General features: G+C 34.5%; 1 protein-coding gene and 1 long non-coding RNA gene across 2 annotated transcripts in view; both read right to left on the bottom strand.

Moving 5' to 3' along the window:
- The window catches only part of LOC140609187 (uncharacterized), a 121,913-nt gene that overhangs the window by 7,244 nt on the left and 89,814 nt on the right, over window positions 1-24,855 (bottom strand). Inside the window, exons 3-4 of the long non-coding RNA XR_012011128.1 lie at window positions 23,751-23,846; window positions 14,974-15,058 (exon numbers count right to left, since the gene is read on the bottom strand). This is a non-coding gene — a long non-coding RNA (uncharacterized lncRNA). The remainder of the gene's footprint in view (window positions 1-14,973; window positions 15,059-23,750; window positions 23,847-24,855) is intronic.
- LOC140608529 (ubiquitin-conjugating enzyme E2 N-like) lies at window positions 7,634-8,311 on the bottom strand. Its single transcript, XM_072783266.1, has one exon. It carries the CDS (start codon window positions 8,309-8,311, stop codon window positions 7,634-7,636), a length of 678 nt encoding a protein of 225 aa, XP_072639367.1.

The raw sequence follows: 24,855 nt of genomic DNA, 5'->3' as shown, positions 1-24,855 counted from the left end.
ATTATTATTATTATTTGCATAAAATAGTATTCTGCACTGATGTCAGCTGTGAAGATGAAAATCATAAGAAGTTGAAAGCAACACATACAAAAATTGTCAAAAACAGATTAGTAACTTTTTGAAGTCTCTTTTGTTCTTAGCCACCTTATCTTTATGGTAAGTTAATTGTGAAAATAAACCCCATTCTTTGCCTTTTCATAAATCCACATCCTTTGCCCTATAATTTTGCATCTCCTTTTTTAGAAGGTAGACACTATGGACAGAAGAATACAGCAGAGGTGATGGTGTGCCAGTTCCAAGCCTAGACCTTAATAATCTTACATATCTCCTCATGCTGCTTCTTGGAAAAGAACCAGCCCAAACCAGCTCCTGGTCTGCTGGAGGATGAGAGGTCATTTGGATCAGAGAGTAGATAAGTCAGCTGAGAAAATCCTAAATAAGCTAGCCACCAGCTGATTTGCTGAGGTCCACAGACATAGTGGAAATGGGCACAGCCTTGCCCAGATCAACAAAAACACCAAACCATGGACTTGTAAGCAAAAGCAAGTGTTTATTGTTGTATGTCAATAGGATTTTACTTGCTTGTTATAGAGAATTATTGTGGCAATAGACTATTGTCATTCTCTCTGAAATTAAGAATCTGAATGCATCTTTGGTAGAAGGAGTAGAGAAAAAATGTCTGGTTTGTGAATAAGGACTTAAAAACCATGAAAGAAAAAAGCAAGATACAGTAATTTAAATTATCACTTAAGGACTTACTAAGTGTCAGGTAGTGTGCTAAATAATGAAAGTACATAGGGGCATGTGGGTGGCTCAGTCAGTTTAGCATCTGCCTTTAAATCAGGTCATGATCCTGGGGTCCTGAGATTGAGCCCCAAGTCAGGCTCCTTGCTCAGTGGGGAGTCAGCTTCTCCCTCTCCCTCTGCCCTTCTTCCCACTCATGCTCTCTCTCTCTTGCTCACTCTCTCTCTCAAATAAATAAAATCTTTAAAAATAAATAAATATAATAATATATGTATATATAACAATATAGTACACATGCACATGTAATTTCATTTAATTTTTATAAGAAGTCTTTGAAGAATCAAGTCAGAAGAAATCGAAGCTGAGGGAATTTAAGTAACTTATCTGAGCTCTCACTGCAATTCCTGCTCAGGATTTTCTGACTCTAAGGGCTTATTTCAATGTCTCTATGACACTGTCTTCTAGTACAGATTTATTCCTAATTCACAAAGCCTTAGCACTGTTGACTCAAGCTTGATTAATAAATAGTTTTATCAACGACTTAGAGATGAAATTCTAGGGTAATCATGAATTACTCCCCCAGACTGTTTAGGGATCCATTTACTAAGAACCAGGAATCAAAGTCAGTAATCCAAGTGCAAATAAGGGAAAACACTTTCTAGGAAAGATATATCCTTTTTTAAAAAAGATTTTTTTTATTTATTTGAGAGAGAGGGACAGCAGAGAGGGGTGGAGGGGCAAAGGGAGAGGGAGAAGTAGACTCTCTGCTGAACAGGGACCCTGGGATCATGACCTGAACTGAAGGCAGATGTTTAACCAACTGAGCCACTTGGGCAGTCCTCTTTTTTTTTTTCAGTTAGCATAGTAATAAATTCTAAAGAGTTTCAAAGGACACATACATTCCGAGGACAATTTAGAACAAACTGATCTAAGTAGTAGGTTGAGAGGGAATAGGACAACTCACATTAAAAAATATTTAACTGTTCTGCTTCCAGAGCTTTCCCAGAAAGCAACTTCTCTTTGCTAAAGGCCTAAATATGTAAGATAATTGTGACAATTATTAAGAGAAGCAAACAATGTAAACAGTTGCAAAAGGAGAACGAATTTCCCTTTGGAAAGGATTATCTTGAAATTTTATGGACACAGGAATATTACTATACAGTGATCCTGGGAGAATTAGGGTATCCAATTTAAAGCAAAATTGTCATCAGCTTGACTGAATGAAATGTCCTTGTGTTGCTTACCCCCAAAGGAAAGGAAAAGTCTGTTTTTCTGTTCTAGAAGCTGCCAGTCATGCAGCAGTGAACATGAGCCATCATATGAGTCACTTTTCTTTCAGCTCTAATCTCTTTTCACAGTGACAAATGAATCACAGAAATCAATCTCAACTCTGACTCCAAAAAATCTTCTGTGGGATTTTTATTTGAAGAGAGTTAAGACAGGTGACCTAAAATTTCACATTAGAAAGCAGACAAAATGAGTGTGGGGCTAAGCTGGGTGCCAGGAGTATGCTGAAAGGGTTTGGCATGTTGGAGAGAGCTCAGGCTCTGGACATGGAGCAGATGAGTCCACATCCTGTCCCATGGCCTATTAACTATATGAGTGGGAAAATCAGTCAACCTCTATAGGACTTAGCTTCTTCATTTATCAAGAAGAGAAGATGGTAATATCTATATAGTAGGACTATGATGAGCATGAAACAATATATTTAGACTTTTTCTTCAGAGTCTAATAAAAGCATTAGTCAAAAATCAAGAAAGGCACTAATTAATCCCACAATCATTTTACACTATATTACCTAATACTATAAACTTTTTCTTACTATTTTCTGCATGAATATGTTTTTCTATCTCCCTAATTAAATGACTGTTACCAAAAATCATTGATTTTATTTCTTTTTTAATGTCCCTTTCAGTTCTGAACACTTTGAAGACACTCTGCCCATAGAAGGAACTCAGTATAGTTAGTAGATAATTATTGAGCTACATATTATAAAGAAGAGTGAGACATCATTGATCTATGTATTTATGTGGATTCAGAAGGCACATACCAAAGACACAACAAAATAAAACAATTACTGATACTATTTGTGCTCATTAATAAAGTTTTACATTATCTCCATAGATCTTTCTCCTGAACCAGGGCCTCATGGACAATCTTAATGCATACAATTTGTTTCCCAGTCCATAGTATGAATTAGCTAGGTAATACTGAATACCTCAATAGAACTTCTGCTGAATACTCTGGACTACTTATTAGACACAATTACTGTCAGGTTAAGAAACCACATAGTGGTTGCTGAGCTCCCGTTGCTACTCATTAGAAAATTCTGGAGCCAAGAGCAATACAGAAAGAAAGGGTTTTATTAAGGTTCATTTTCTTTTATCCTAAACAAAGGTTCCATTATTAGCACATATTGAGGTATTTCAATTTATACTAATTAACTCCCTTTAAAAAGACACCTATGTTTAATGGCATTAAATGAAAGCAGTGGTTAAAGAAATGCTTGCTCTGTTACAGAACCTCTGATGAATGACAGAGTCCTCACATAAGTAAAATACAGTGCAAACATTCCCTTAAGCTAAATTTTAGTGGACTGTTATTAAATGTAAATAAATATAAATATAGAAGCTCTATTTTGTGGTTAGTCTCATGGAGTCATCACAATTGTTAAGCTTTGACTTTGGTTTCTTTCAGTCAATTTTTTGCAATCTAAACACAGAAATAGTTGTGTGGGGGGGTATATGTTCCGTAAGCACAAGATTTCACATGATTTCAAATCTATTCTATAATTTTAGTTTTAAATCCGCAATTAGTTGCCTTTTAATACCCAAATGTATCTTATAACTTGAAAAGAAAGAAGAGTGGAAATGTAAAAAAAAAAAAAAAAAATTTCACTGAGTAAAATATGGTTAAGCCCTCCCCTCCAAACACATAGAAAACTTTTCATTTAAGATACAGACATTAAGGATAAGGTGAGCATATCATTAGAGATTTATTTGTCAAGCCCTAGGATTCTTTTTATTTTTAATACTTTGACAAAATTTATCTGCAATTCCCGAAGTATAGAGATCTTAGTTTATTAATATAGCGCCATCTTCTGGCAAATATTAAGAAGGGCAGTTGGTTTTGTACCAAGAAAGTATTGAAATCATTTAAAGAATTTAATGAAAAATTGATCCATTGTAACAAATGTCTAGAATTGCATTCTACAGGACATTCTTAACATTTTAGTGTTATATTAATTTTCTACTTGTTAACCTTGACTTCTGACCTTTTCCAAGTTTAAAGTTATGGTCAAATTTCTACAACGTGGCATAAATTCCATTAAGCAAAATTGTAAAATACAGTTATATATACTATATGCCTTTTACATATAATATGTAACTTTATATATAACATATTCTGTATGTGATATAAAATAAGTACAAATATAAAATGCAAAATGTGCTCAGATCATAATTTTCAAAAAGTAGAGTTATTTAAATACATATACGTATATATAATCCAAAGTTCTACATACATAGACCCAAAATATACAAACAGGCCAGCCTTAACAGGAATAAAAGAGTGAAGCATCAAAAATGGACTGCTTTTCTAAATATCTTACCAAAAACTAAAATGCAAACAAAAAAACTGAACAAAATTTCTTAATGTATAAAAGAAAAAGATGGTTATAATGATTATAACCATCCTCAGTGATAAACTCTAACCTCCTTAATATGTTAATAGTTCTAATGCATCAGTAAGAAAAGACAGCAATCACAATAGAAAATTGAGATCAATAAAATTTTGTAAATAAAGGATAAGAATTGAACAAAGAAAAAGTTAAATAAATAAAAAAAAATTTATCCCCATACACAATGCACTAGAAGCTAAAAACAACAAAGCTAGAATTTTTAGATACAATTTGAGAAAAAAATTAAGGCTGTTAATTCACTACTTTATGTACATATTTATACCATATTTCTGAAAGATTCTTTGGCAATAGGCACCAAAAGTTTTTTTAAATGTATATATCTCCTCAGGAAATGGTGAAGCATGTGAGAAACATGTAAAAAAGAATACTTAAAAATCTGAGCCATTTTTGGTTTGTTTGTGTTAAACATAGGGAATCTTTGGAAGTAATCTAGATGCCTTAAAATAGGAGATTTTAAAATATATTTTTAGTATATTAAACTCCAGTGTCTTTATATGATAAAATGATGCTATTAAGTCATGGAATGAGGTTCACAATATATTGTTGAGAAAAAAATAAAATGAAAATAAAACAAAGTAATATTTATATTATGATCCCATGGGAAATGACAGATGGATATATATTGATTATTCATGGGTCACCTCTGCATATTGAAATTATAGACAAGTTTACCTTCATATTAATCCATATGTTCTATGTTTTAAATAATAAATTTATTTATTTTATACATTTTATTAAATAATAATTTACTATTTAGAACATAGAACTTCTAAAAATTGACAAATTGTAATTCTTGACTTTTCAAGAACATAAAAAAAATGAGAAAAGTCAGTAAATATTAAAAGCCTATGTTTTGTGGAGTTATACAAGGTATATAATTATACATAGTATAATTGAGAAATTAAGATTACAAATTAGTAATAGAATAGGTGAAAAGTACTGTATGAGTAAATATATCAGTCAGGACAGTTTAGCTTTAAGAATCTGAAATCTCGTTGAATGTAAAGCAAAAGAAAGAAAGAAGAAAGAAAAAAGGAAGAGAGGAGGAAAGAAAGAAAAAAGAAAGAAAGGCAATGAAAGGAAGGAAAGAAGGAAGAGAAATTATTTGCTTTCACAACTAGGAAGGGCACCAGGAGAGCTGATTTTAAGGATGACTATAAAGAAGGACTTAAAGGCAACTAAACTTGGATTCTGTTTCTGTCTGTATGATATTCATTGTCTGATGTCAGCTTCTTCATCTGGTGATAGCAGGAAATGGTCCTAAGCAGCTTAGGGCTCATACCCATATAACTCCATTAAGAAAACTGCAGTTAAAAAATATTGACCGGTTGAATTATGTTATACCATACCTTATAGTCCAGGATGTAGGTTAACTTGATTAGCACTTCCTGTTATTAAAAAAAAAAAAGATTTGAACACTTTAAAATGGTAAGGAAGACTTTATTGGGGACTAGTGTGATAGATGTCAAGACAACCACAATAGGGGAAAGAGACTGGGACTCAACTCAATACCACAAAGACAGCTGGGATTTATATAGTCAACAAACAGAGTGAGGGAGCCAATGAATGAAAAATATGAAGAGAAGACATTAAATGTAGAGGAATTCTTGCCAAACCCACTTCACAGGTTTCTTGCTGAGGACAGGCCACAATGATCAGATATCAAGGATTAGCAGATTCTCAATAAACTGACTTAGCAGAATTATTGCTACCACTAGACTAGGTAGGCTAAAGATGGATGAGACCGAGAATGAGACCTAGCTGACAAGTGGGCTCCAAGGAGCCAGACTAAAATTTGGTCAAAAAGAAAGTCTTCGTCACTGCTAAACACAAAGCTTTGAAAGAAGGAGCAGGATATGGAACAGAATTTTGTTCAAAACAAATAATAAGTATTTAAAAACCATAGTGCAACTTATTGGTAAATTATGAGAAATCAGTCATGGAAAAGACTGTTTCAAGTTTAAAAGTATTTAAAGAAAAGATGAGTATGAAATTGATATTAAAAATTAATCAACTTCTTATAGGCAGAGAGGAAAGCAGGGAAGAAGTTATTGATAAGGAAGTAAGTTGTAAACAAAGATGGGAAAGCAGGAGAAACGAGTCTGTGTGAGAATAAGTTCAACGGTGTTGCTGTAATATCACATTTGTATAGCGAATTTATGAAAGACAGACTGTCGAAGAGAGTTAAGGATGGATTGCAGAGTATCATGAAATTCCAATACAAGAGTCGGAACTTGATCTGACTTCTCAAGCCAGGGTACTCATATCTCCAGGAAAATATGGTGGTGCCAGGGATGCTCGGATGCATAGGACTAGTATGGCACACCTTGTAGACATCAAAATTTCTTCAAGATTTGGAATGACATGTCAGGCTATTTAATCAGGAAGTATTTTAAATTATTTAAATATTCAAATATAAACAGTATGTAGAAAAGAATGACAGGTTGAATTTTATTTTTTAATTTTTTTTTTAGAATTACAAAAATATTTTACTAAAACATAAGATTTACAGAAGTTTCCAGACAAGCCATACAAAATGGTCACAAGCTTTTTCTTGAAGGAAGGATTCTACACTTGACAGCAAAGTCACAATGTTATTAGTGAGGGCTGTGATGTTTGTTTAATGTTCCCATTTTGGTTCAAACAATCAAGCTTGTCCATCTACAGCGTCTAAATAAAGTTAGACTTGGCTAGAGAGCATATTCTAAAGAACTGGTTAGCTGCTTTTAACCGATGCAATTAGATCACCATAAAAAGGGGGAAAGGAGCCCATAAAATTAAAATAAAACTACCTCTCCCCCTCAAAAATAATAATAAAGAAAAACACCCACACCCCTGCAGCTAACCCTGACAACTACCTTCATTCACAGTGCTTTATACTTAAGCCATGATGGGGGAAATGAATAAAAGCAGAGAGGGGCCACTGCTTTTTTTTGGGGGGGGGGGGCCCACTGCTTTTAAACGTTTCACAATCCAGATGGTGCTTCTAGCCTCTGCTCGTGCTTTACAACAGTGAATCAGGACAATTCATGGATTTGCTAATGTGCATTTAATCACCAGAGGACTGAAGATGTCTGGGCTTTTATTCTGTAATGTTTCTAAGACTGTGTCCATTAAATGCAAACAAAAAAGGAAGAAGTCTTGGCAGAACAGGAGAAGTGATGCACACTTGATGATGTGTGTGTGATTTTAAATATTATTCATGGCATATAGCCTAGTCCACGCTCTCGCTGTTTCTATGGCTTGGGCGTCGTTGGTCTTCCACTGCTCCGCTTCATCATTTGCTAACGGATCATCTGGGTTGGGAGCACTTAAAGCCTGGATCGATAGCAGAACTGTGCAGATCTGCAGTGCTGGGGACCACTTATCTTTCAAAATATCTAAACATATTCTTCCCAACTTGTCTACATTAGGATGATAAATTTTGGTCATGAAACGTACTTTAGGGGCTGCCATCGGGCATTCTTCTGGAAGGAATAGTTCCAGTTTAAAAGTCCCTCCCTCAAAGGGGGAACCCTGGGGGCCAGCAATGACCACATGAAAATAACGGGCGTTGCTCTCATCTGGTTCTGCTCTAATGCCAGGAACTGGTTCTGCCAGCAAACGCTGGGTTTCCTTGATAATCCTGCGGGGCAGCCCCGCCGTCTTGTCAGATCCTGGGTTTGGCCTCTGCTCTGGACCCTGGCTCCGCTCGCATCCGTCAGGTTGAATTTTAGAAATACAAAATAAGATTTGAAGAGGATAGTTAAATCTTTTGCCCTCAAGACTTTTCAGTCCCTTCTCATTTGCCACTTGAGTGGAAATTCTTGAAAACCCTGCTGCAGTCCATAAGAAACTCTCAAGGACATGTAGGCATGAAAGTGGCATGGAGAAAAAATGGTATTATGTAAAGGTTAATAGGGTAACAATTTCTCACCTCTTTTTGCTTATCTGTCACAATGCAGGATAGACTAATGCTGATGATTAAGGTACAACCATGAACCATCACAGACACTGTTCCTTTCCCACTCCAAATCTTACATGGCAAGAGAAGCAGTTAAATGATGAGTCAGCAATTCTTCATTACCTCTAATTTCTACCAGAATTCACTTTCCCTTTGGGATGAAAATAAAAAATTAGAAGAAGCTGATTATAAGTTGATTAAAAATCTAAACTCGGGTACAATTCCAATGCCATTCCTGAAGAAAGACAATATAGAGTTCAAAGAAGGTAAAAGAAAAGGTAACTAAAATCGAGAATGTCTAAAATTTTTCTTATGATGAAATGGGATTCATCAATCTCAAAAAAGTAAATTTGAAAGAGAACATAACTGAATTTTATAAAAGCGTGAAAATAACCTATAAAGGTAATAGATTCTACAACAAAATAGCATCTACTATGTGCTAGGTAATTGTTTTTTATTGTAATTCATTCTATCTTGAGAATAAAACTATTATTAAAACTAGACTAATAACTATTATTATTACTATTATTATATTTCAAATGAAGAAAATCAGGCTCAAAGAATTTCAGGATTATCCCATATTGAATGAATGACATAGGGTCAGGTTCTATAAAATAAAATAGCACTTTACACACCAGTTAATGAAAACAAGAGGTATTAAAGGCTAAAAATAAAATGAAATATAAATGAATAATAACTCAGATTCATGAACAATAGCTGTGTCATGAATAGTGAGTGAATGTTATATGTTTTTAAAGTAAAAGGCTAACCTTTTGAGATTGCAGCATAGAAAATAATTGGGAAGCCTTATAATACCACCCTCTTGGCTCTCTCAGAAACAGAATTTTGAATGTACTATATGGCCTGAAACACCTCAAAGTTGTTAATGTGTAACAAATATTTATCAAGTACAGTGCTCAGGATATCTTAACTCAATCAACTTTCCTAAGACATTACTATGTATAATCAAACACCCCACTTAAAAGAGATTGCTTTTCTTTTATATGTAATTGCCTTTCTTTATCCTAGAGACCTGGAACTATCTTGTAATACTATCCACAGGATCCATGCCATGGGACTCTATTATAAATAAAACCTTGGTACAATGAGATCCTGTTGGTATTTCCAGTAATAAATCCCCTTGGTTAGGATCAAAAACACATCCACTTTATCCTGAATTCTGCATTCTCCACAGTAGTGCTGTAAGGCTCCAGCCTTACAACATAAATGTGAAAATAAACCCTCAGAAATTTTTTGATATGGGTGGAAAGCCTAAGAATTATCTTTAATATGACCATGTAGTGCTATGTAGAATTCAGAGTAGCTATTATATAAATGCATTCTACTCTCTCATGGGATCTATGTACCAAATAATAGCTGCCAACCAAGTTGAACTCAAAGCCAATTTCTAATTCATTACTCATATAGAAATTTGAATATACTCCTTTAAAAATCTGTTGGATAAGGTTCAAGAGGGCAGCACAGGAAGATCCTGAACTCACCCCGTCCCACAGACACAACAAATCTACAGCTACATATGGAACAGTTCCCTCTGAAAAAAGACCTAAAAACTAGCTGAACAGCTTCTCCATAACAAAGGATGAAAAGGTCACATTAGGGGACAACTAGGTGGCTCAGTCGGGAGCAACCAGCTCTTGATTTCAGCTCAGGTCATGATCCAGTCATGAGATGAAGCCCCACATCAGGCTCCACATTGACTGGCTTAATATTCTTTCTCCCTTTCCCTCTGCTCCTCCCCCATTCTTTCACGCATGTGCATGCACTGTCTCAAAAAAGAAAAGAAAAGGCCACGTCAAGATGAATAGGAAAGTCAGAGACTCAGTCTTAACAAAATCCTCACCCTTAGTATGGCAACCCATAATTTGAAGAGATCTCACAAATATGAAGCTGCTCACTGAGGCACAAGGAGTTTGTGCCTCTCATCACATACTCTAGTCCTTTGGATCTACACAGTAAAGATGAACCTCCAAAATATCTGGCTTTGAAAACCAATGGGGCTTACATCCAGGAGAACCATAAGGCTGTAGGGAACAGAGATTCCATTCTCAAAGAGCTTGCACACAGACTCACTCACCCTGGGACCCATTGCAAAAGCAATAGTTTGAAATGCACCTATCCATATGTGAAGGATATTCATTTGCTAACCTTAAAGCATCTGCCAAAGACTCAGGAGCCTGTTGGGACTCTCTGCAGGGATGGAGGTGATGGAAGGCACCATTTTTGCACTCTCCCTCTGACCTGTTAAAGCTGGTGGTCACATTCTGCCCTCATATCAACCCCACAGTCCCACCAAAGCCAACAGACAAGTGCCCTTGCCGCCATGATTCCCATGCCCCTGCCAAAGCTGGCAAGCTTATACAGCCCACACATTGAGTACCCGGTTCTAGTAGCTGAGGGATTACATTTCTGGGCCCCACAGGTCTGAAACAATTGGAAAGACAGTTCTTGGCAGGCTACCACTCCCCAATCACTGCATAGACAGCAGACAATCCCCAGTTTTCCTGTGAAAAAGGTCCACTGTGCAAGATCTTCAGCTTGAGGGGCAGGCTTCAGGTTTACCATCAAGAGGCCACAGAAATGCTCTTGGAGTACATATCCATTGGCCTTGCTATAGCTCACTGATACCTTACAAAAAGAAACTTGTCTAGAACCCCAATTTTTGCAAATGTTCTGAAGGGGACAACTCCAGATTGCCTAGTCTGGTGGCCAGCAGAATTTACAACTGTGGTTCCACAGAACTGTATATATTTGCATAACTTAAAAGCTGCTGCCTCAGGGACTAACTTTCAATGACCCTGAAACTAGGTGCTGACTGGATCTCTCCCTCCATAACACTCACGGATCTTAACACACTCTCAATGATTAGGACCTTTCAAACCTAAATCAAGCTGCTTAGACAATCACAAAGGTTTGAGAGACAATGAAGAGCTAGGGCAGAGGTTAAAGTAAGTCTCATCTCCTATACAATCCCCTCTTTTAGACCTGAAGGAGATAGCTGTTTTACTAAAAATCAAAACAAATACAGAGAGTCAAGAAAATGAGGAAACTGGGGGATATGTTCCAAATGAAAAACAAGATAAGACCTCAGGAAAAATCCTTAATGAAATGGATATAAGTAATTTACCTGATAAAGAGTTCAAAGTGATGGTCATTAAGATGTTCACCAAACTTGGGAGAAGAATGGATAAATGCAGTGAGAACTTCAAAAAGAGAAATAAAATATAAAAGAGTACCAAAAATAAGTTACAAAGCTGAAGAATGCAATAGCTGAACTGAAAAATACACTACAGGGGTTTAACAGAAAACTAGGTGAAAAGAAGGAGGAAAATCAGTGATTTGAAGGATATAAATATAAATGGACTAAATTCTCTAATTAAAAGACAGACTAGCAAAATGGATTAAAAAAAAAAAAAAACAGGCCCATCTATCAGCTGCCTAAGGAGACTTACTTTAATGTAAGGTCATACACACACTGAAAGTGAAGGAATGGAAAAAGATATTCTATGTAATGAAAATCAAAAGCTGGGATAGCTATACCTATATCAGAAAAAATAGGCATTGAGACAAAGACTATAATAAAAGATAAAGATGTGCATTGCATAATGATAAAGGTGACAATCCAACAAGAAGATATACCATTTGTAAATATTTATGCACCCATCATAAAAACAGTTAAATGCATAAAGCAAATATTAACAGACCTAAAGAGAGAAATGCTTTAAAAGGATCATACCACATGATCAAGTGGGATTTACTCCAGGAATACAAGGATGGTTAAAAATCCATCAATCAATCAATCAATCAATCAATCAATGTGATGTACCACATTAACAAAATGAAAGATAAAAATCATGATCATCTCAATGGATACAGAAAAATCATTTAAGAAAATTCAACATCTGTTTATAAAAACTCTCAACAAACTGGGTATAGAAGGAACATAACTGTACATAATAAGGGCATATGAGATACATGAAATAAAAAGCTAATAACAGAAACCCACAGCTAATATCAAAGTCAATGGTGAAAAACTTAAAGCTTTTCCTCTAGGATCAGGAACAAGACAAGAATGTCCACTTTCACCACTTTCATCCAACACTGTATTGAAAGTTCTAACCAGAGTAATTATGTAGGTAAAAATAGACGTCCCAATTGGAAAGGAAGAACTAAAACTATCACTATTTGCAGACAACATGCATGTATAGATATAAAACTCCAAAGACTACTTCAAAAAAATGCTAGAAAATATCAGTACAGTTGTAAGGTACAAAATCAATATACAAAAATTTGTCACATTTTTATATACTGATAACTACAGAGATATTGAGAAACAATTTCATTTACAATTATATCAAAAAGAATAAAGTACCTAAGTATAAATTTTACCAAAAAGGTGAAAGACCTATACACTGGAAACTGTATGATAAACCAATGAAACAAATAAATGGAAAGATATTTTTACTCAAGATTGGAAGAACTAATGTTGCTAAAATGTACATATTACCCAAAGTAATCTATAGATTCAATACAATCCCTATCAAAATTTCAATGACATTTTTCACAGAAATAGAAAAAAACAATTAAAAAATTCATGCAGCATCATAAAATATCCTGAACAGCCAAAGTGATACTGAGAAAGAACAAAGCTGGAAGTATCACACATCCTGATTTCAAACTATATTACAAAGCTATAATTAAAACAGTGTGGTACTGGAATAAAAACATACACATAGATCAATGGAGCAGAATAGGGATACCAGAAATAAACTTATTAATATATGATCAATTAGTTTATGAAGAAAGAGACAATATGTGATAGTATCTCTTCAATAAGTGGTGTTGGAAAAATGACAGCTATATTCAAAAGAATGAAACTGGACCACTACATTACACCATACACAAAAAGTAACTCAAAATAGATTAAAGACTTGTATGCAAGGCCTGAAACCATTAAATTCTTAGAAGAAAACATAGACATTAAGCTCTTTGACATCAGTCTTGGCAATGATTTTTTGGACCTGCCTCCAAGGACAACAGAACCAAAAAAAAAAAAAAAGAAGGCACTATATCAAACTAAAAAAGCTTCTGCACAGTAAAGGAAACCATCGAAACTAAATGAAAAGCTACCTACTGAATGGGAGAAGATATTTACAATATATGTCACATATCCAATAATGAGGTAATATCTAAAATATATAAGGAACTCATACAACTTAATAACAAAAACAATCAAATTTTAAAATGCGCAGAAGATCTAACTAGACATTTTTCAAAAAAGACATACAAATAGCCAACAATAGCCAACAGGCAAATAGCCAACAATAGCTAACAGTCAACAATAGCTAATGTTGAAGAAAGGCTCAATATCACTAACCATCAGGAAAATGCAAATCAAAACCACAATGAGATATCATCTTATGCCTGTCAGAATGGCTAGTATCAAAAAAAATAACAAACTGGCAAGGACATAGAGAGAAGGGATGCGCTGTTGATGAGAATGTAAATTCATGCAGCCACTAAAAAGACAGTATAGAGGTTCTTCATAAAGTTGAACTAACATATGATCCATCAATTCCACTGCTGGATATTTATCCAAAGAAAATGAAAACTCATTTGAAAAGATATATGTATTCCCATATTCATTACAGCATTACCTATAATAGCTTGGATATGAAAATAACCTAAATGTTTATTTGTGGATCATTGGATACAGAAGATATTGTGTATATGTGATATATGGAATACCACTCAGCCATAAAAGAGAATGAAACTTGCCATTTGTGACAATATGGATGTATCTTGAGGATATTATGCTTAGTGAAATAAGCTGTGTAGCAAAAGACAAATATAATATGATTTTACTTATATGTGAAATCGGAAAAACAAAACAAATTAACAAACAAAAACAAAACCCATAGATACAAGGAACAGATTGGTGATTTCCAGAAAAGAGGAGGATAGGAATTGGGCAAAATGACTGAAAAGGATCAAGAGGTACAAACCTCCAACTAAAACAAGTTATGGGTGGTCGAATGCATAGCATGGTGACTATAGTCAATAATATTGTATTGTATATTTGAAAGTTGCTAAGAGAGTAGATCTTGAAAATTCTCATCTAAAAAAAACATTTGTAATTATATATGGTGACAGATGGCATTTAGACTTATTATGGTGGTCATTTTACAATGGATGTAAATATTAAATTATTATGGTATAATCTAAAACTAATATGTCATATGCCAATTATACTTTAATAAAAATAATGTAAGATGAAAGCCACAAAATGCTGATTAATTAAATAAAATGAAAGCCATTAAAAAATCTGCTACATTACAGCAGGTTCTATACCACTCTTCTGTAATGTCAGTATAATATTACCAAGTATGAGAATGAAACATGAATGTTGACAATTATGGATATTAAATTCATTCTCCCGTATCAGATATATGTCACATGTCATCACCTTCAAAAATTCATAAATGAGCAGTTCTCTTCCTCTAGTCAGTGTAATATGAATTACAGAATAAAAATATTATGTTAAACTACTCTTTTTTTAGTTACACACCTGTAAAATATTCTTCTGCATCCCAGCAGCTCTGGATCACAGAAATTTTCTAAATACTTCAACCATCGCCATAATGTAGTTACCTCTAGGGTGTGATTTCAACAATCAAAGGTGAAATGGAGCATAACAGATCATTACTTCTTACTAATTAACGATTTAAGTTATTATGACTGGTAAGCTTGAGCATTTTTCAAAATGAGAATTGCCGTGGCCTGTTTTTAGAGGCAGCACACTCTGAATTACAGCTATGCAGTAGTACCCTCTAAACAGCAGTTTCACTTCCCACGGTAAACCCATGCTCAGCCATGGTCCAAAAGCAGATGATTCTCCTTCTGATGTGACATCAGAAGGTCAATAGCAGCCTAATGCTAAGTCACAGTGCCTGTGTCATTCACCTTGCTTCATCTCCTCACATAGGCTTTTTATCATCTCACAGCATCATCACAAGAAAGGTGAGAATACTGCAGTAAGGTATTTTGAGAGAGAGAGAGACCACATTCACATAACTCTTATTACAGTACATTGTTACAACTCTTTTATTATTAGCTATTATTGTTAATCTCTTACTGTACCTAATTTATAAATTAAATTTTACCATAGGCATGTTATGTATAGGAAAAAGCATAATGTATATAGGGTTCAGTACTATCTCCTGATGTATAAGGGGTACTACTATATATCTATACGGGTGACTTCACAAAATAAAATATGAAAGGTACCAGTGGTAATAAGGATATTTATGGTCACCTTTTGGTTGTTACTCATGTTTATTTGCAGGAACTAAAAAAGCAAGTCAGTGTATTTAGCATTCTTTGACCACTTAGGTTGTATGCTGAAAAGTTAAAAGTTCTATCAAAAGTTAAAGTTCTATAATCAATTCTGTCTTAAACTCTAACCTTAGAGCTCAGCTGTTGCAAACATTTTATCATTTCTCTGGAGGCTTACTGTTCATGGCATTCATGCTGTGAAATCGTATTATAGCTGAGGCATTTGTACAACTTTCTGTAATAAATGCTTTCAAACAATGGTCCCAGATCTCAAGAAGATCTCTGTACAGAGAATTCTGCAGTGGCTTACTGTACGGTGAGAGCCAAGAAAATCAAACAAATGTGGTCTACTTTCAAGTGAGAGTTAAACATTTGAGTCCCTAAATCAAATTTCATCTGCTTTTACCAGTCATGATTACATTTAATAACCAGTAGGCTATAAAACATTTTAAGAAATGTATGTATCACACATTGATGACTTATATTGCCAATTCATTATTCCTAACTCTTTTATTGCCATTTTATCATTCCTGACTAATTGCATGTTCTGACAGTTTCTATGAAATGTGTGATACCGAATAATAATTATTGACTATTCATCCAGTAGTGGTAGGAAGCACAGCCAGGAGAAAATGTGTCCCAGATGATACATGGGCAAATGTTATTTAGACTTTAATAATTTCATGTTAATTTGGATTTCAACGGTAATTAGGGAATTTATGCCTTCAAAATTTTCACTTTTATCGACATCCTTAAATACTTGCAGTGGTTAATAAAAAATGTTTCCTATTGATTATTTTAACAGAGCTAGCTTATCAGTATAATAAATTTAAAAGCTTTGATTTTTAAGGAAAATTTTCTACCAAAAAATAATGGCTTGGAATTTGTCATAGGTAGAGAAGTTTTGTTTAATTAGGCATTAGCTTCCTTCTTCAAAACAAGTCAGTCTTATTTCCTAGTTTAATTTTTCATTTGAGGGTGATACAAATGAAGAGAGTCTTACATGGACAAACAGCAAAACCAAACTGTAATGCATAAATGCCATACTAGCAACTTGTGCATGAAAAACAAGAGATGTTTTTCAATGGAGTTGCAATTCAATCACAAGCAACCACTTCAGTGGTCACACCTGATACCCCAAAAGTCCAGTTTTACCTATGGCTATTCAGTGAAACTGCAAACACAATTCACTAAACTTTTATATACATTCTAGCTCTTTAACTCAGTCATGCAAAGAACCCAAAGGCATCTAATCTGCTAAGTCGCCTGAAAATATAGAACTGTCCTTTTGAATAGTTTTTCCCTGAAATGACTCAAGTATGGCTTAAGTTTTATTACAGATTTTACTTGGAGACAGTGAAAAAAAATAACATGCTTCACAGGCTCTCCTTGCTAATCTAACAACACCTAGTCTGGGGTTAAGGAAAGAGTGGACACAGGAAATACTTGTTAACTGGAACATTTCCATAGTAAAATAGCTTCAGTGATAGAGAAGCATCTCTGCAATGTCCATACAAATAGATATTTTCCTACCTTACCCCAGCACAAAATTAAACAAGAAGGAAATATTTGCTCACAGTTTTTTTATTTAGCAAATATCTAATGAAAACCTGTAACATGTTAGGTACGTGAGATCCTAAAGTGGTAAAATTAGGCCCTGATATAAATGGTTGTCTAGATTTATAAGAGGAATACTTATATTTTAAATGTCACCTAGAAAACAACTTCACTTAATATGTTTTAGTAACATTTCAACCTTTGCTGTTAGATACTTAGGGAGTATGTATATAGAGGGTGCCCCATGTAATGCTTATAGTGCTCAGAAAGATACAAATAATAAGCAATAAAATATAAATGAGGGAAAGAGAGAGAAATGGAGTGAAACAACTTTCTCTCTCTCTCTCTCTCTCTCTCTCTCTGTCTCTCTTGACAAACCATGAAAGAAACTCTTAACTATAGAGAACATACGGATGTTTACAAGAGAGATAGGTGGGAGGATGAGTGAAATAGGTAAAGGACACTAAGAGTACACTTATCATAATGAGCACTGAGCAAGGTATAGGATTATTGAATCACTATATTGTACACCTGAAACTAATACGACCCTGTATGTTAAATACACTGGAATTAAAATTAAAAGCTTAATATAATAAAAAATCCTCTCACCTTTGAATGATGTCTTTGAAATCAGAATGGATTGTGAGTGGGGCATTGTAATTTGAAAAAGACAGCAAAAACACACCATCATATGCAAATCTCCCCTGTTGGGCTCACCCAAGGGACATTCATCACAATCACCCAGGCATTTTTGCAAAATTCTCAAATTGCTGAGTCTTTCTGATACATACCTAACCCATGCTCTACCTTCCAATCATTCCACTTTAATTGGAAAACATTCATTTAAGGGCATCCAAAAAAAATCAATGACTAATTATGTATGACTGCAACTTCCACAAACATCAGTTTTGATCCTTGATTTTCAGAGAAGTCAGGCTCAAATTTGGTGCACATATATATCCTGGATATTTGTAAGCTTTGGGAATAATGAATTTGGAATAGTGAGGTAAATTCCTCTCAGCAAGATAGATTAGACAAAAATATCCTGATAATACTGGTTTTGTAAACAGATAACTTCATTTATCTCTCTCTCTCTCTCTCTCTCTCTCTCTCTTTCTCTCTCCTCCCACTATGTCTCATTTGTAATCAAAGAAACCTTCTAAACTAATCACCATTAGAACTGACACATCTTCCCTAGAGAAAAAAAGAATATTGGCCCCCAAATTGCCTAATATCAAAATATTAGCACTGAAATCACTGTAGATATATCGAATATGTCTCTATTTCATTTTTCATTAATATTCAGACAAAAAAGAGCCAAGTGTTAAAAAAAAAAAAAGGTTCCTACAGACTACAGCATATGAAGGATAAAGAATGTTGGGTTTTCAATGCCCATTACATCTGTCTACAATGTTTATAACCTACTAAAAATATTCTATTATGAATTTCACTCATTCAGCAAATATATATTGATCACTGTGTAATTGACACTTGTCTAGACACTGGAGTTATCACTCCCGTTTTTTCCTATCTCTAAATTTATTTAAAATCCAGAACCATATGTAGTTTAGATTCTCAATAATTGTGATAATACCAAACTTTTTCATAATATTATATTTTGCAATGTCAGTCATACCCCACATATCCTATAAAAAGATGATGTCTAATCCCCTTGTTCTCTAAATTTGCATAGATCAAGGATCATCTATTATAATATTGTGAATAGATTTGCTACAGCAATGACCATCTTAGGTCCCTGATGCAATTAATAACTGAACAATTTTCTTCTCAAAAACACCCCTCAACTAATAGCAGTTTTAGATAACAATGTTGCTCTTGCCACTTAATTTGTCTTGGCTTTTGCAGAATAAAAAAATACGAGCAGGTAAGTATGGGGTCCAGTCAATAATCTAAAGGAATGTTTTGCTGACTGACTTTGCCAAAAATGTCTTTGTCCTGTAATTAATTGCTTGTTTGTTTGTTTGTTTGTTTGTTTGAGAGAGAGACAGAGAGAGAGAGAGAGCAGGGGAGGGGAAGAGGGAGAAGCAGACTCCCCACTGATCAGGGAGTCCAGGACCCTGGGATCATGATCTGAAGTCAGATGCTTAATCAACTGAACTACCCAGGCACCCTTGTTCTCTGATAATTTGAAAAGCACTATTTCTCAGTCATGCAACAACATTTTCCTCCTGTAGAACAACTTAAGAGAAAAGTCTGAGAGTTTTTAACTAAGAGGACATAACTAGGTTAAAGGGAAGTTTGTTAACTCAGATTTCCCAGTTAGATATTCACCAATTCACTCTAATTTTTTAAGCTCTTCTCATTATTTCTTTCCTTAAATTTACTGGATACATTTCAAATGAATTTGGAAACAAGATAATAAAAAAAGAAGCAATATCCTTGAGAAGGCTCAATAACAATATGTGGTTAATTGCTATTTTTAAAGATTTTCAGATCACAGACAAGTATTTATAAATATTAAGAAATTGAGAATTCTCCACTGTCAGGAGAGTGGAAGGTAATGAATTAAATCAATATGGGTGGTGTGCGGAAGTTTTTTGAAGCTGGGGTATCTTTCCCAGATTCTGAGTTGTACCACCCTGATAGAATTCAAAGTCTCGAAATAGGGATGGATATAAGGTATCTGTAAATTCAAAGACTAGGGATCCCTGGGTGGCTCAGCAGTTTAGTGCCTGCCTTTAGCCCAGGGCCTGATCCTGGAGACCAGGGATCAAGTCCCACATTGGGCTCCGGGCATGGAGTGTGCTTCTCCCTCTGGCTGTGTCTCTGCCTCTCTTTCTCTCTCTCTCTCTCTCCCTCTCTCTCTATCATGAATAAATAAATAAAATCTTAAAAAAAATAAAAAATAAAAAATAAATTCAAAGACTAAAATCAATTAGCACATTCCAATTTCTCTATCCCTCACCCCTTCCCCCTATGGAACTAAATCAGAAAATTCAAGAAGGGACATATTTTCAGGAAACTATATAGATTCACTTTTATTTTACCAATGCTTTATTCTAATTTTTCATCTTCGTTTACATGAAAAATTGGCATCTCCTAGGCAGAATGATATTTTAAAATACACAGATGCTGCAAATAAAACATCTCATGGCTGTTCAACAGAAACATAAGGCCACTGAAATATATTAATTTGTCAGTACACATGTAAATGTGGCTAAGCAAAAATTTGGCAGAAGAACAAGCATTCTCACAAAGAAAATACAACACAGTAAAACATAAACACAATTAAATGAACCAAATTATAACCCATCAATAGATGAGAGAGGCGTGCCATTGACTATGCCCACATGGTAAATATACAGTCAATTTTCTGGCTTATTAGACAAAATATGCACAAAGCTTTTGGACAGTTAACTGTATGTATTAGAATCCCATTTATTTAGCTAACATCTATTGAATACCTATCATATTTTGCATTATGATAAACACTGGGATTATAAAGATGAAAACAGGCATGGTCCACACACTTGAGAACCTGCCATCTTAATTAAGTCACTTCTTCACTGCGTAGGATTAGATTTTTATAAATCATCTTACATTATTTAAAAGTCAACAAAAAAGGGAATCCCTGGGTGGCTCAGTGGTTTAGCACCTGCCTTCAGCCCAGGGCATGATCCTGGAGTCCCGGGATCGAGTCCCATATCAGGCTCCCGGCGTGGAGCCTGTTTCTCCCTCTGCCTGTGTCTCTCCCTTCTCTGTGTCTCTCATGAATAGATAAATAAAATCCTTTTAATAAAAATCAACAAAAGCCTGATCTAACATGATTTGTCTATGTTCTGTGATGTTCTTGCCTTATACAAGCACATAAAGATGTAATTCACTTTATACTCTGTGATACTTTAACTATATACAGACAGTAAAAATATATTTCATTTAAAAATGTCTCATTCATTCACTCATTCTTTTATTCAAAAAATACTTATTCAGGGCTTATTCCTTGCTACGTTCTGTGCCAGTAACTGGAGACAGCAGTGAAATATCAGCATATTTCTATAGTTTTTTGCAAAACTATAATTTTATGTTTTTCCTAATAACAAAGCTCCTAAAGCCTCCCATCTGGACAGATTATTTGCCTTGTTTTCCGACTGTTATTCTGCTGTTCTCCTAAGAATATCTAAAATTCTCTCATCTTCATCAAACTTATTTGGTTTGTTTTCTATTTTCTTCCCTATCTAATCTGACACACTAATATATGCTAATAAATCAAAATATCTCTCCCCTTCTGCGTGATAGTTGTGCATATATACAATGTCCATCTAGAGATCATGTAGTTAACCAAAGTAACTCTAATGATGGGGATTTCAAACTCTGAGATAGAGAGTTTGAAGAGATAACTGGACTGAATTTATAAGTAGTTACCTTTATACCTATACAAGGATTATGCCTAAAGCCATCGGGTGTAAAAACCTGTAAAAAGTATTTTGTTATTTATTTATTTAAAAAGATTTTATTTATTTATTCACTCATGAGAGAGACAGAAAGAAGGCAGAGACAGAGACAGAGACAGAGACATAGGCAGAGGGAGAAGCAGGCTCCTTGCAGAGAGCCCAACGCAGGACTCGATCCTGGGATCACACCCAGAGTGGAAGTCAGACGCTCAACCGCTGAGCCACCCAGGTGCCCCAAAGTATTTTGTTACTTAATTGCATTGCTCATATCACAGTGCGATATTCCCAATATGACCCTCACACCTTCTGTTTTAGAATCAGGCATAGACCTTTGATTGATGAATATAATCACTTCATAACAGGAGTTTTTTTCTTCCCATCCTTCATCCTGTTATATCCTGCTAATCATGTACTAAAGTGAGCAGAGGATATTCAATCCCAAGACTCTGCCTTAACAGATTCTAGTTCAAACACACTGTCATTCCAGTCCGCAGTCAGACTAAGCCAGCAATCGGAATAATTTTTACCACCTGTGACAAATTTCAATTTTCAAAATGAAGTTTATGTCAAGGCCATTCTTCAAAAAAAAAGTTAATGTTTATGTGCTGGGAACTATGCTAGTTTTACATCTGCCATCTCATGTAGTTTACAGTTCTATGAGTTAGATCTTATATTTCCATTTTACAGAGGAGGAAGTTGAGATTAAAAGAGGTTAAGTGTTTGGCCATGGTCACATGACTCACAAGGGTCAAAAACTAAGATTGGAGCAAGTGGAACAGATATCAGTGGTGCCAGAAATAAACTGTGACTGAAAATATACCTGCCAGCATCTGTCACTATAATTCCAAATCTGCCATTAGCAAATCATCCTTTGGAGTCCCAAAGTTATTTTATTTTATTTTATTTTCATTTTAGAAGATTTTTAAACATATGTGTATCCCTAAAAGAAGTAATGTCTAAAGATCTTCATCTAAATATCATTGGACATTTAGAAATCTCTACAGGGATATATTGCCCATATGCCTTTATTGCCTTCTGTTTAATTTCACTAAATCTAAGATATCATTAGTTGTAAAATACACCATTTTTTTGTGTGTACCTACCACTAAGGAAAAAAATGCCAATTTGCCATGACAGTAATAATGATTTTTTTATCACATTGACTTAAAGTTACATTTCAATGTCAGAGATGTTAAAATGTGAATTGACAAAATAGTGTAACACTTCGAATATGAAGAAGCTAAAATAAGGTAGATTTTTGAGTATCACTAAAGACTAACTTTAGCTGCTTCACCATTTAATGAAGATTATTAAAATTGCTAGGTGATTACTTAAACTGGTGTAGAAAACTGTAATTTAAATAGTTATGCTATTTCAGAATTAGACTATACACAGTCACTAAATTCAAAAGAATATAGTTGCTACAGTTATGAATGTAATTAAGAAAATGCTAATTTAATACCTATTGTTTATTATTACTTTGTCTTCTACCATGTAAAGGGAGGGTAAGAGTGACACAATGTTCCATGCTTCTCAGAATTTTAACTGAGGGGGAAATGAGAAACTATGTTTGACTTTAAGTGGGTAAATTGAACACATCTACATCCTAATCTCACTTATAAAATGCTTCTGAGAATTTTTCTATATTCTGCTCAGACACAACTGTCACTGTCAAACTTATTCTAAGAAAATTTGTCACTGCTTGAGTAACTCGCAACATTCTCTACGTGTCCTTACAATTATAGACTTACCATGTTAACCATCTGAACAAGGTTAATATTCATTCCTTATGCAGAAATTTATTTCTTATTTTTAAATATTATCCACTTACCTTTAACAACTAAGCAAACATCAGAGTAGAGAGTAATAAACTTTGGAGTTGAATTTGGATCACCTTTTTACAAATTTGATTTTTTTATTTGTAAAATATGAGAATTTTAAAAGAGCACTAGAACTTAAATAAAATCTGGGGGGAAAAAGAGCACAAATGCAGAGTATATAATGGGTACTTGATATATATACATTTCCTACATACACATACTTTGTAAAGAGGAAGTTTGGTTGATCTCTTGTAGGAGACCCTACAATGTGACAGTCTGGAGCACCAACGGTGAATAAGAGGACTCAATAATGGTGGCTGAAGTTGAAGAGAAAATAAATAACATAAATTCCATGGGAAGCTAAAGCTCTATTTTAGGTTTCTCAGAAGGTGTAAAAGCTACTTATTAATATACACAATCTGCTTCAAAGGGCTCCTATTTAATGCTCACATTTTTTCATTTGTTACTCTTCCCCTCTCATTTTTCTTTTCCTACCACTACTCTCTCTTTTTAAAATCAATTCTTTTTTTTTACATTGAAGCACAGTTGATACACAATGTTACATTAGTTTCAGGTGTACAACATAGTGATCAGACAAGGCTATACATTATGCTATGCTCCCTGCAAGTGTAGCTACCTCTGTCACCGTACAATGCTACTGCAACACCATTGACTATATTCCCTATGCTGTAACCCCTACCACTTTTCTTTCACTTTTTCTTCTACTTTTTTCCTACTGTGCTCCAAAGTCCATATTACTGAACAGCTATTTTGATAACCAATGCATAGAAGCCTTCTCAATTGAAGTCAGCCTTCCCTCACCTCAAGCTTTGCAAGAAAATCCAGTATGCAGAAAGTAAACCCTAATTTGGCCTTTCAGTTCTTACCTCTATATTGGGAAAAACTAGATGTGTTTCTCTTAAATTACCACTCACCTAAGCTTTTCTATTAATATATAACACAATTAGCTTTCATTCAACGAGTTATAAAATTGTAGATGTTTCAGTGCCTGTTTAAAATTAGTTTCGATGAGCAAAAATTCTTATTTGTTATTTATGGTCCCTGAATCAATTTTTCAAAGACCTACCACTTTAAGTCTTCTACACCAATAAGGATCTGAGCTAGTTACTATTTGGTGACAATTTTAAGCAACATGTTAGTTAAGGATTTCCATAATCCTCCCCCCCACACACACACATACCCACTGTATGTGAAATGTATCTGCAAATACCTCATCTCAACTTTACATTGAAAGTTTGTTATGACTTCTTTTTTGAGTTTTGGACTATTTCTTATACTTTGGTAGATAAATATCTGCATTTTCTT

The sequence above is a fragment of the Canis lupus genome, chromosome 18, assembly GCF_048164855.1.
Source record: "Canis lupus baileyi chromosome 18, mCanLup2.hap1, whole genome shotgun sequence".
Lineage (NCBI taxonomy): Eukaryota > Metazoa > Chordata > Mammalia > Carnivora > Canidae > Canis > Canis lupus.
The sequence above is the reverse complement of the archived record's forward strand: the minus strand, read 5'-3'. Positions and strand labels throughout refer to the sequence as shown.